The sequence below is a fragment of the Poeciliopsis prolifica genome, unplaced genomic scaffold, assembly GCF_027474105.1.
Source record: "Poeciliopsis prolifica strain line A6 unplaced genomic scaffold, Auburn_PproV2 SCAFFOLD002, whole genome shotgun sequence".
Classification (NCBI taxonomy): Eukaryota; Metazoa; Chordata; class Actinopteri; order Cyprinodontiformes; family Poeciliidae; genus Poeciliopsis; species Poeciliopsis prolifica.
Genome location: NW_026562377.1, coordinates 16,558,156 through 16,571,753, shown reverse-complemented (window position 1 = coordinate 16,571,753; position 13,598 = coordinate 16,558,156). Strand labels below are relative to the sequence as shown.

The following is a 13,598-nucleotide window of genomic DNA, read 5'->3' as shown; positions in this document are numbered from 1 at the left end:
AGAAAAGTAGTAACTACTTACCAATGGCTTATACAGCAGTAAAATTCAAGCACTGCAAGCCTTCTTTGCATCTACACTTTAATGATCATGTGTCATTCAGCACCAACAATACATTCATGTATTTTGTCAGAAGAAGAAGGTTCAGATGAACCTAAAGTTTTAGATCCGCCCCACCACAGAGTGTAAAAATATGTGCCTTTTTTGAAAATTAGTTGAGTTTGTCAGTCTGACAAACTTTGTATTATATCTCTCTCCCTCAGACACATACATGTGCACGCATGCACACACACAGTCCTCTACTCTTGATCTACTTAGATCGGCAACATCTAACTGCCACTTAACCTCACTTTCTCTACTTACCCATCTGCTCGCCCCTTCAGCTTCCAATCCATCATCCAGCCGCGCCTCTCGCCCTGCAAAATGACTCTACTAGTCATGAACATCATTAACCTCCCCCCATCCAAATGCACACGCACGCACACACGTATTTACACACACATGTGATCAGATGTCCCTTTACCTCTACTTAGAGTGCAATCTCAAGCTACTCAACCTCTGCATCAGCCTCTCGCTGTGCAGGCTGTTGTTTCTCCACTCTTCTTTATGTGTGACATTTCTCCTCCGAGAAAGGGGCCCTCAGAGTGGCCTTATCATCTTTTGGCCTTTTCATTTGGCCTGCCTTTGAACCTGTGCTTTCTGTGAACTCTCCAGCAATCACACATATACACACGCACGCAGACACGCTTTCACACACAGATGCACTCGCATATGTAATAAAACACCCTTTTTGCAATATATCACTTTCAATTAAATTTCTGCATACCCGTCAGGAAGCAAGGAGAACACACGTATTTTATAAGTGAAATAAAATACCGTTTTAAGATTTTTTTTCTTCATGTGAGCATGTGTAAAACATTTAAAAGCTAAAAAAAACCATCTTGATTTAGTTATCAAATTCAATTTGACTCTAGCGGATGGTGCTTTGTCTTTGACTCAACATGGTTTGTAAAATGAACATTATATTGCTTACTGGAGAAGAGGCTCACATTATTTTGTCTCTCTCTCTGTATGCACATATTTACAATTACATGCTAAAAGCTGAGAATGTCAAAATGAAAAAGAGATCTATTTTTTTCGAACCTCCAAAACCACAGCTTTTGATATTTACATGGCTGATTTTATTTATTTATTTATTGTATTTTTTCAGATTCATGAATATACAAAAAATCCCAAGTAAAATTGTAATTTTTTTAACACAGAAACAATAAATTGAAATGTACACATTCAGAGGAAAAAAAACATCCATAATCTGTCTGTACCTCTTGCTCAGTACCCTAATGCAACCTACAGTGTGAAACCTGCCCTCTTCAGTGAAGTGACTGTTGTTTACATTGTAGTTGCTCCGGTCCACTTCAGCAGAAGAATCATATGGACCTTTATTGTGTGTGATTGTGTTGCCATGAGCTCCCACAAAAATGGGCATTCACTCATCCGTAAAGCTACTCAATTTCTTCCATAGTAAAAGTAAAAGTAGCTTTATTGAAGTTATATAAATGTGATTATGACAGTTTACAATTAAGTCTGTGAAGGAATAAGATAGTTTCAAGTGAGGAGAATTATCCGTTCTCCATGCTGAGTTTGTGATGTATGAGGTTACAGAATAGTCAGTGAGTTGAATTCATGATTTCCATTTATTACACCAAAATACAGCTGGTCCATTCTGACATGTTACCTTTAACAGTCAAACGGTATCCCACAAGGGTTTTCCATTCTCTGTCTCTCTGAGCTACGCCGGAAAAGAGGGTTTTACATAGCGTGTCATCGTTTTCTCCAGCTCCCATTTGCATTTCCTAATATGTGGTTTCCTTTAGCTTTAGCTTAGCAACTAGCTTAACGAGACCAAAGGAAAACACAGAATTATTTATTCTCAACACAAGTCAAAAAGTTATATAATAATTCTTGTTCATTAGTCAACACCTTCAAGTACATTTTGATATGATTTGCAGGGCTCTTTGCCCAGGATGCCTTTGAGTTGGGGAGGGCAGAAGGAGAAATGTCGGCGGGTTGATAGACCTCATGGTTTTTGCAACATAGAAAGTTGAATTTGTATACAGTATCTCGACTAAGGACATAACGTGTTTTATTAATATATCTGCTGCCATATCTGATTATATTGAAATGATAAACTCAACATAGACTAAAACTGGGTCCACATTTTTGAATTAGATTAGAATCATAAGAGATTCCATCACAGAAAAAAAAACAATGGTGATAATAAACGACATTGTGATTAAAAATAAAAACTGATCACAATGGTGACAATAAAATCAGCAGTACATTGAAAATGAAATCAAAAGAATTATTACTGTACATGTTGACTGGCTAATCATGCTGAAATTTGTTTCCGATTTGATATTTCTATTAAAACTAAAATAAAGGTTTTTTTTTAGCTTACTTAAAAAGCTAAGAAAATGTTCTTTTCTGTTAACCTTTTTTCACACTATATTCTACTTTTCCTTTTTGTTGTTACTGTTCATTTGCTTAATTTTAATGCTATTGTTATTACGGTTGTAGTGAGTTATCTTGCTCCAACAGCCTTCTTTGTTACCTTATAAATTTTTGACCTGTTCACCACAAAGCATTAATTAGTTCCCATCTGTCAGACTATTTAGTCAATAAATTCAATTGAGGTATATCTTTATTTGGGGAAAAGAAAAATTGGTCCCACACTATGAGGAAGCCAAACCCACCATGTACTATCCTGAGGTGCAAGACAGAAAAAAATTTAAATTAAATAAAATGCAGGGAATTTCATCTTTTTTTGAAGAATCTGCATTTCTTTCAAATGACCATCAAAATCTAAAATATTGGCTCAAACTTCAACTGAGGTTTTAATGCGTATAACACATATTTCAACACTTGGATTCATTTAGCCTATTTGTGAAAACCACACAAAAAAAGAAATTCTTAGTTTTTCACAAAACAGCAATGATACATATCTTCTTATCTTGCCTCGTTGTCTTGAACCCAATAATCCCCATGGCCTTTAGGTTGTTTTTAATCACTCTGGAACTACATCCTGTGATCATAAGATTCATGCAAAACATAACACAACAATGATCTGAGATTTACATCATGGGCTTTCTGAAATCATTGAAAGCAATACACGAAAATATGACCAAAAACAGAATTATGACAACAAATTTGTGTTTTGTTTTGTTTTGTTTTCTGAACTTTCTTGTCCTTCATACCACAATTCACATTATTCCATCTGTATTTTTTTTTACAAAAATAAACCAGCCTCTGTATACATCAAAGGACATGTTCAACATATTTCTATTATATGAATACACTTAAATTTAAATAAATTAGATAACCTACTTATATAATATCATGATAAAATTCCTCAGACAATGTTTTTTTTTTCTTTCTTGATATTCTGCTTGTGCAAATCATTTCTTCAGCTTCCTTCTTCTTCCATCAATGATGGTGGCTGCAGAGGAGCTGCTGTGTCAGAAGACGGGAGAGTCTAGGTGTTTGGAGGAACCTGGAGGGGAATGAGGGGGAGAGTTGCACTGCAAGTGGCTCTGCATGGAGAACTCAGCCAGGAGAGATGGTAAAGATAGGAATGGACAGCATGGACACATTGTCTAATGGCAGTTCCAGCTGAGAAAACAAAAAAATACCCACGGACCACTAAAACATGAGGGGGGAAAACACATGTGGGTCTGGCAAGAGGTCAGATTCCAAAGCATATCTAATTCAATTTTACAATCTGTAAGAAAACACGCTTCTGCTCTCCAAGTAGTTGGAAACGCATTGTAAAATATGTCAGTTTTTACACCTCATTATGGAGCTATTTTCTTTTTGCATTGCTGGATGGGACATGACTTCGTTTTTTTTTGTTCTGAAGTTGCAATAATTCAGACTAAATACAAGAAGATAGTGTAGCTATTTTTGTAGTGCGAGAAAATATGTTCCAGTTTACGGCTCAACCACCAAATGTTAATACGTCGGCCATAAACGTTAGCGTGGTGGCATATGCACTTGAACTGCATATCTCTGTGTGAAAAGGGCCACGAGAGGCTGCAGGCTCCTGCAAAGCTGCGTTTCGCCGTCTTGCCGGTGGTCCAGTCTGGCCTGGTAAAGACATTACTAGTGCATTCTGGGAGAACGGGGAGTCCTATAGACAGCGCTCACTTCTCTAAATAAACATTAGTCTTAAAAAGTTTGGCCCCGCGACCTCGGCGTGATCGCATTTCACCCCTGGATAGTAAACTTCAACTTTATCGCGAGGTTTTCCCACTTTCAGAAAAAACACTCTTTCACGCCGAAGACGATTGGATGTCAACTTAAACACGGTTTTATTTTCACCTATCTGACGAGGCAGACCAGGCTCCACGGCAGAAGTTGCATTTGTCCAACTTTGTCAACAGCCGCGAGTGTAAACACTGACATCTGATGTCATTTATAATACATAGTAATTACTGATTTGATTTTGGGTGATAAGAACTCCCTTCACATTTTGTCAGATAAAGTAGTCAGTCCAAATTATTATAGAAAACTTCGCTTGGCAACACAGAGCAGTTACTGATCCAATGCAATCGTTAACGAAATACTGTCGAGCGCATCTTTCTCTGGATGAAGTTAAATAAAGTGCATTAAAACCTCCAGATCCTAAAGTAATAGCCTATTGAGTAAGTCGGCTGGAGCTACCTTCGAACTCACATGACCCTTCCCTGCTGGCATCAAAGGTCAAACAGAAGAAGGCTGCAAAAAAAGCGCCCGCATCATAGCGCCCGATGGCGGTGTGAGAGCGGCCTGCAGCAGCTGCGCGCCTCTATCAAAAGCCGCACAGAGGAAAAGTGCTGCGGTGAAGACTTCCCTATAAACACCACGGGATGGAGGCGCCCAACAGACAGACCGATGACCAATAGGGAGGGAGGAGACAGAGGCGGGAAAGGGGTTATAGAGGGGAAATGGTTATGCGGAACAGCCAGCAGGTCCTAATTTTAACTGGCTTAGTTTAATTAGATAATGGCAGAGCGAGTGAATGTGTAATGTTCCGGGATGCGGGGTCCCTCCTGGTCAATACACACAATTGCGTATACTGGCGCACGGGTGTAATATGGCTCTGAAGCTAAAGTCCCAAGATCCCCCCATTGTTTTTTTGTCTGCTACATTTCTTCTGTATTTTTGAATTTAAAGGGAGAATTAGCTCAATAATATTCGTGCGTATTTTGCGGGAAGCCATAGTTTTTTTTTGTTTTGTTTTGTTTTGTTTTGTTTTGTTATTGTTTTTTCTTTTTTGTTTTTTGGGTTAGTAAATAGTTGAATATTTGGGCATCTTGCTTATTTATTTATTTATTTATTTATTTATTTATTTATTTATTTATTTATTTATTTATTTATTTATTTATTGCTTTGCTTTGTCTTGTTTTGGTTTTAGAGATAAAATGGTCACACACAAAAAAACCTGCTCTCTCTATTTTGTCAGACTGTTTCCCATGTTTTTTTGTTTCACATGTGTTGTGTCTTGTTCTTATTATGGCAAAAGGTTGATTACGTGAGATTAAATAATTGGCTAACTTTTGTGGACAGATTTTTTTTTTCTTTTTTGTTGTTGTTTGTTTGTTTGTTTTTTCTTTATTTTTTTCAGGACTCCAAAAAAAATCTCTTTTTTAACTAGTATTATCACTCATTTGTATGTTTTGCCATTTTATCTTCAATTTTGTTCATTAGTTCCATTATTTATGCTTTTAAGGACATGTAACATAAATAAAGATTATTTTGGGGTGTTGGTTTTGTTTTTTTTTTTGTTTTGTTCTTCTTATTAGTCTTAAAATCCTCTCAAGGTAACTTTGTGAACGCAAACTTATATGTAACATCAACTGATGCCAAACACGTGCAATGCAAAGTATATATATATATTATATATATTATTATGTATATATATATATATATATAGTAATATATATATATATATATATATATAATATTCTATATATATATATATTATAATAATATAATATATATATATATATATATATATATATATATATATATATATATATATATTTTTTTTTTTTTTTTTATATAGTTTAATATGATTTTTCCAGTGGTCCTCTCAGACCACTAACATATTGTCATTGATACCTCCTGACCCAATAAAGCATGAACATTTCTTGTGCGTGTGCATGTAGCCGCACGCGCGCCGGCCCCTGCTCCTTGTTTTCTGCAGCAGGTGTTCCTTTAATGTCTGCATCACTATAGGAGCCAGAGAGCGAGGGCAGAGATGGTCCAGAGTTAATATTGTGCTTCCAGAGATGACGGAGAGGTCACTGTCCTCACTTTATTTACACATTCTAAATTAATTAAGCAGAGGATTCCTCTGCGCGTTGGAAAAACACAGGGCTGAGCAGGGAGACCGGGAGCTGCACTGATTTATGGGGGAGCTGCAGATGCGAAGCCGCGCCGCTCGCCTCTCCTCCAGGCCGGTGTAGGTGGAGGGTGGGGGGAGTGGAGCGGGAGGCCGAACGGACCGTGCCAAGATTGTTCTGTGGTGGCTTATCGTGTCCACACACACACACACACAAAACACATTACACATTTTTTAGGTTGACCCACTTGTCAAACTGCTCCACCAGGGAAAGCAACAAAATTCACCATTAGTATACAAGCAAGAGTGTGTGTGCGCTAGGTGGTTTAGACACATTCAAATGAATGATGCGTATCTTTCTTTCTTTAAAAAAAAAAAAAAAAAAAACAATAACTGTTAAGTAATAAGTCTGGTCTGGGTAAGCCGTCCTGTTGTCAAGTTTGATCTTTTTATTTAACGCGAAAAAGGTCAAAATGCTCAGCTTATATTCTCAGTTGAATATTCATAATGCTCATTAAAATGTTAAAACGATTATATTATATTATATTATATTATATTATATTATATTATATTATATTATATTATATTATCTCTCTGCATTTTAACAACTTTGCAAAAAGGAAAATTAAAATCCATCGATAAGTGAGGTTAATACCTCACTTATTACCTCACAGGGCACTGACGTCAACAAGCATAGATTGGCTTAATGTTACGGATTAAATGTAACATTAAGAATCCATTGATGATGATAATAATAATAATAATAATAATAATAATAATAATAATAATAATAATAATAATAATAATAATAATAATAATAATAATAATTAATAATAGGTATTTTTGGGGTATTAATTTTCTTTTAAGAATCATTTGAATTTGTAAAACAGTGAAGTAAAAGCTGCATCTCGTTGACGTCTCTCCATAAATTACAGCGGCTCAAATCGCGAGTATAGTGCCCAATTTGCGCATATGGAAGCAGTTAGAAAAAAAAGATGGGAATTGCCTTGAAATTTATAAACGTGTTTATAGTGACTGTTGAGTCATTTGGCTGTCACTTCACATATCACTCAGTTCTTTATTAAAAGAGGGAGAAAAAAATGAGTAATGTCTCTGCGGTACCTAAATCAGATGCACGCTGTGGTGTCCTCGAGTGACGGTCGAGGCGAAAACACGATATTTATGGCGAGTTTATCAACAGATGATGTCCCGCTCGCGTGTATGTGGGACATTAGAAGGGCGGATGAGTGTGACCCGGGTGTGCTTGACGGGTTAACCAGCGAGTTTCCGTCCTGGACTCGTCTGTGTGGATTTGAGCAGAAAACCAAGTGAACTTATTATCAAACTATCTGTTGCAAATGTGTGCCACGGTTTGAGCCCTTCTGGTGGTTGATCCGTGTGTGCATCTGCTCCAGCCTGTGTTGCAATTTTCTTTTCAGTTTTTTTATTATTTTATTTTATTTATTTATTTATTTTTTGTTGGCCTCCTTTTCCTTCTTTAAATGTTTAACCACCCTTGCAAGCTCTTGACGCGGATCTTAATGGTCTGATGCGGTGCGTAATGACTCCCTATGCAGAGGAAAAACTTCAATAGTCTTGCTAATGTTTTTTCCAGGCCATTTACTTTGCAAATTGAACATGGAGAACATCCATTAACCGAGCATGGGCAGGAGAGGCGCTGATCAAAAATGATTCCCTCAAATCCGTTCTCGACTTTCATCGGTTTCACTCAGTTCCACTAACGAGCTCAAGAGAAGTAGAAAAGAAACAAAAGGCCCGGGTCCGGATAAAGAAAGTGGTCATGTGTTGGTTTTCGTTTCAAAGACCCCTTCATCCGCGGTAATCATCTGTCAAAACACCCGCAAACTAATTCAGCCGTTTGCGCACAGATTTCTCTAAATAATGGGGAGGGTCTTCGCGCCTCCCCTCTGTATGGAAACATGTGGTCCAACAATTTTGAAAAAGACCAATGGGCCTGTTTGTCTGTCGCAGGACGAGTCCCACTGCTTCTTTTTTATGTGACAACACGGATGGCGTGAAAGCGGAGCAACACCGAGGGCCTTTTGAGAAGATTGCTTTTCAGAGCCTGTGCGTGTGTGGCTGGACCGCTCGCTGTGTGCGCATTCAGTCCCCTGGGCCAGGGGTCCACGCTGACAACATCAACAAACGAAAAAAAAAAAAAAAAAAAAAAAAAAAGAAAAAAAAAAGGGGGTGAAAAAAAGCTGCATTATTGTGGATTAGAGAGCCCCGATGAAAAATGCTGTTACAAATTAGCAACGAAAGCCCCCAAAGACCGTGGGGATATCCTTGTTCACTTTCAATTACAGAGTACCGAGGCTCGCTATAACGTCTCCCCCGCCCTCCCATTCATTTGGGGGAGCCTTTGTAAGTCGCTGGTCCTTTTACAAACGAGTAACAGCCACACAAGAGGAATATACTTGCCCACCGTTGCGTGATACTCTCCAATTTTGCGCACATCAACATGTGGAATCATATAAAGCGGAATTACGTGTCTTTTTTGATACCCAGATGTCAATTTAGTGCAAGCCTTAGCTGCCAATGTTGTTGTTAACACATTGATAATTTCCTCCCACTAACAATAAGCGGCAGTTTGTTTGGGAAATCCCTGACAACATGCGCAAAAAATTGCGAAAGACTCTGGGTCGTGAACCTGATTTCGAATAAACCCCACAGTTTGGAATCTCATCAAAGAATTTTCACGTGATGAAACAAAAAATGATAAAGAAAAGCAAACAAGTTTAAGACAAGTTTGCCAGCTCTCGTTTTGCACTTTAAGATTTTTTTTGTCCCAATTTCTTGTCATTTTGAATGCAGAAAAACTAAAGCAAAAAAAAAAGAGTTTTTTTTTTGTTTTGTTTTGTTTCTTAAACTCACAAACATTTATTATTATTGTCATTACAACAAAAAAAGAACTGACCTATGAACATTTAGGTGCTCAGCTATTGGCAACACAAGACAAATGTTTCACAGATTCAACTGTAAATATAAGGAGGAACGAACAATTAAAAAAAAAGGCTGAGAGAGTCAATCACGCAACATAGATGTATATCCACTGACAACAGGAAACGATATTGCCACAAATTCACCATGTAAAAGGGGGACTACGGGAGATTGTAAAGTCAGAAACCCCCCCTTTCGTCTTCATGTGCTTTCTAAGTAAAAACCTGAGATTGCCGTCTTTCTTCTAGATATCAACAACAATAGTGCCACTATCTTACAATAAACACAATATAAATCATAATTAAATTCTCAGTTATATTTATAATTAAAAAAATTGGAAATAAGCCCCACTGGTCGTTGGTGACAACTTCAACTTATGTTAAAATATCAGTTTTTATTATTGTCATCATCATTATTATTATTATTATTATTATTATTATTATTATTTTAAATCCCATCACCTTCTGAAAGATGACCGCAGACCGGAGTTGCAGGCCTGCGTTGTGTTTGTGTTTTATGATCTTTCATAAGTTGTCTGCCTCTCAGTGTTATGCACATATATTTACATCGCATAAATAAAGTCTCCTCTCACATTGTCAGAAAACCAAGAGAGCTCGAAACAAACTCTTTCTTTCTTTCTTTCTTTCTTTCTTTCTTTCTTTCTTTCTTTCTTTCTTTCTTTCTTTCTTTCTTTCTTTCTTTCTTGCAGCAAAAATGTTCATCCTACCTTCACATAGGACGACGCCACTACTATTATTTCTTATTCACTTTTTTTCAGTTTTTTTTTTTTAGAAAGGGCAAGTGTTCAAGTTGGAGGTCTTGGTGGGAAAAGTCTGACTCTGCGGGCTTGCTTGGAACAGGCCCTCCTGGGAGATGTTCAGGTGGCTGGAAGCGGAGGTCAGCGCCGGGGTGAGCATGGCCAGGATCTGAGCCTGGCTGCTGCTCTGCGCGCTGAAGGAAGAGCCGCTGGAGTTGGCCGCTCCTATGATGTTGTCAATGGAGAAGGAGGGCCGACTCGTCGTGGAGCTGGAGTCCGTCTTGAGAGGCGGCAGGGACGGGCTGAGCTGCGGGTAAAAGGGCTTCCTCAGGTCGGTCCCGAGAAGGGAGGGCAAGTGATGCGGCGCGGGGAATATGGATGCAGGTGACGGCAAGGTGCAGGGGGCGTTGGGGAAGGGGAAAGATCCGCTGGTGTGGTGCGGGTGGAAAGGGTTGTGGGCTGCGTGAAAGTTCTGCAGCTGGAGTCCGTAGTTGTATCCATACGGCCCGTATCCGAACCCTGGCAGAAAGCCGCCGGAGTCCCTGAGGATTTCGCTACTTTGGTGTCTTTTGAAGCGCTTCCTCCTGCGCAAGAAGCTCCCGTTGTCGAACATGTCTGCGGAGTCCGGGTCCAGGGTCCAGTAGTTGCCCTTTCCCGGGTTACCGGGCTCCCGTGGGATTTTCACAAAGCAGTCGTTTAGGGAAAGATTGTGGCGTATGGAGTTCTGCCACGCGGGGAATTTTTCCCGGTAGTAAGGGAATCTGTTGCTGATGAACTCGCAGATCTCGCTGAGCGTGAGGCGTTTCTTGGGACTCTGCAGGATGGCCATTGTGATCAGAGCGATGTACGAGTAAGGGGGTTTCACAAGTGCACTTTTCCGGGGTTTGTCCCCAATCAAGGTCCCAGACTCCGCGCCGGATCCCAGGGGCTCAGACGGGCATTCGGAGCTGCTGAGCCCCGGAGAGGAACCTCTCTCCGCCGCGCTCTGGGAGTAATTATCGTCCGAGTCATTGTCCAAGTTGAACTCGTGGTGAATGTATTTCCCGTCTTTCCCGACGGATATGTCCCCTCCGACCACATCAATGTCCACATCTTCGGACAATGCAGAGCTGTCGGACATATCCGTCCCTAAAGTCATCCTTGGAGACGCAACTTCTCTTCCGCCGTCTCTCCCAGATTTCTTCCCTTTTTCTGGTAAGGCTGAAGTGCGAGAGTGCGCACACCCTCCCTTTCTCCTCCCCTTACAAGAAGGTATTATTGTGGACACTTTATCTCCAACGAGTCAATGCACACATAGCTAAGAGACACAAAAATCGCATTGACCTGCGAATCTTGTGATTACTTTTGCATCCGAGGGTGGTTTCATTAAAAAAAAAAAAAAAATCTGATGCACTCGCGTAAAAAAGTCAGCCAAAGATACAGTCAACGTCTTCCATCGATAGCTGGCAGAGTTTTCCTTTCTTTTTTTTCTTTAGATGCGATGGCTTCCGGTCAAAACACAGCTTTTGAGTATCCGAATGTCTTTCCAAAAGAGGTTTTACGCACGGGTTTGGAGAGGTATCCAGTCGGACTGTCACACTATCCTCCTTAGCTTTCAAATGGTATTTATAGGAGCACGCCGATCACGTGATCTTTGAGTCACAGTTACCAGGAACTGGACAGATTTTTTTTTCTGCCAAAAATGTTTTGTATTTGTATTTTACATTAATCAATGTTTTATTTATTTATTTATTTACTTATTTTTGACGTTCAAATAGTAATAACATATATTTTTTTAAAATAGAAACTGAACTCGAGACCCAAATATTGTAAAATTACTGTCTCCTCATTGTGGCTCACTTTTAAAATCTAAAACTTCAACTTAGAGTTAAAACAACGCGAGTTAACGAAATCTGCCTGAATTCTACTTCTTAAAGACTTGCAGGAATATATAGGCCGTGCTGAAAACTGGGAAATATTCGATGTTGCTGATTTAATCTGTTCTTAATAGAGTTAATCAAACTAATTTGAATAGATTCATCCTATTCGTAAATGCATACATTTCTTTGCAGAGAAAAAGATACATTATTATTATTATTATTATTATTATTATATTATTATTATTATATTATTATTTATTATTATTATTATTATTATTATTATTATTTGCAGATTTTCTTAAAAAAGATAAACGACATTTCCCACGCTCGGTCAATACTTCTTGACTATCAGTAGATGTTTTTTTTTCTTTATATGTTTATAACTTACTGAAAAAGCTTGTTACATAGATGATCACATGCATGTGAATAGTTGTTGTATTGTCTTACCTTTGTTACTTACGAGTTTTCCCTTCTTAGATAAAGCTTAAAAAATAAGTATATACATAATATTCATGATTTTATGCAAACAATTCTTATCACTGATATTGTTTCAAACACAAACGTAGGAATTGCCTCTTGCTGCTACTCGACAGGTGAAATATCCAAGTCGCTTTTTTCCGTCTCCTTCTAGACAAGGCAGACAATGATCCGTTTGCAGGAGTTGTAAAAGGACAAATTGAAGACACTGCAACGTGCTCCGAGTTTCTTTTTTCCTCATCAGGAATGAAACGTCAGCAGATGATATTACAATATCTGCGGGTTCCTCTCGTTCGTTAGACCGGGTTGTCATCCGTCATGCCTCCATTCAGACTCGCACTAATAGGAGATCAGGCTTAACGAGATCAACACGTTCTACGTTTAAGAGTTTTTATATGTAAGCTTCCCTCTGCTTGTCATTGCTTCTGGATATTATTCCCTCGTTTATCTCCTTTGTTGTCCTTTTGTCTGGAAAACATTTTACTCGATAAATCGAGTTTAAATGAAATGTGAGATATTGTGGGACTGTTTTCATGTCTGACTTATAAAAGTCTGGAAGCAGATATTGAAGGGTTCAGGTTTTTTTTTTTTTTGTTAGTTTGTTTGTTTTGTTTTTTTACCTGAAATGTTAGTTATTACAACTTTTTTCTTCTATTTCTTTTTTTTTGTTTCCATGCATATCAATAAGTATTTTTTTTTTGTTTTTGTTTCAAATTTCTTTGTTATAAAAGATCGATATAGACTAGATGTGTTTCGCTCTCAGTAATTGGAACAGATGCCAAAACCTCGATATTTTATTTTTTTACTTGTCAAATATCCCTATAGTTCTACAGTTTCACTTCAAGAATGGAAGGATTAAAGCAAGTATTTTACTTACATGTATTTTATTAATTAATGTATTTGGAAACTGAATCCGAGTGTCTCGGTTTTGCTATTTTTCAGAAATGTGGATGTTCATAAAGTGACCCAGTCGCGCTTCCGAATAAGCATGCTGTAGTTTGCGGTGTTCAAGCGCCACCTGCTGGTGAACTCAAAGAAAAAAAAATCAGTTGGATAAATTGGCTTCTCTGTCTTTTACGATTTGGATCCCAAAAAAGAGATTTTAAAAAAATCCACAATTTCCAGTGAAATTTCTGAAACGTATGTCTTGCTAAATAATTGTGCA

The 13,598-nt window shown here is 38.2% G+C and overlaps 1 protein-coding gene across 1 annotated transcript; it reads right to left on the bottom strand.

The window, feature by feature from the left end:
• Positions 1–9,751: 9,751 nt before the first annotated feature.
• Positions 9,752–11,659, bottom strand: foxd2 (forkhead box D2). Its single transcript, XM_055019815.1, has one exon. The coding sequence runs from the start codon at positions 11,233–11,235 to the stop codon at positions 10,129–10,131; it is 1,107 nt and encodes a 368-aa protein (XP_054875790.1). The 5' UTR covers positions 11,236–11,659; the 3' UTR covers positions 9,752–10,128.
• Between the last annotated feature and the right edge of the window lie 1,939 nt (positions 11,660–13,598).

Excerpts from the sequence above, each read along its gene's own strand:
- foxd2 (XM_055019815.1), bottom strand. The coding sequence starts at position 11,235 with ATGACTTTAGGGACGGATATGTCCGACAGCTCTGCATTGTCCGAAGAT.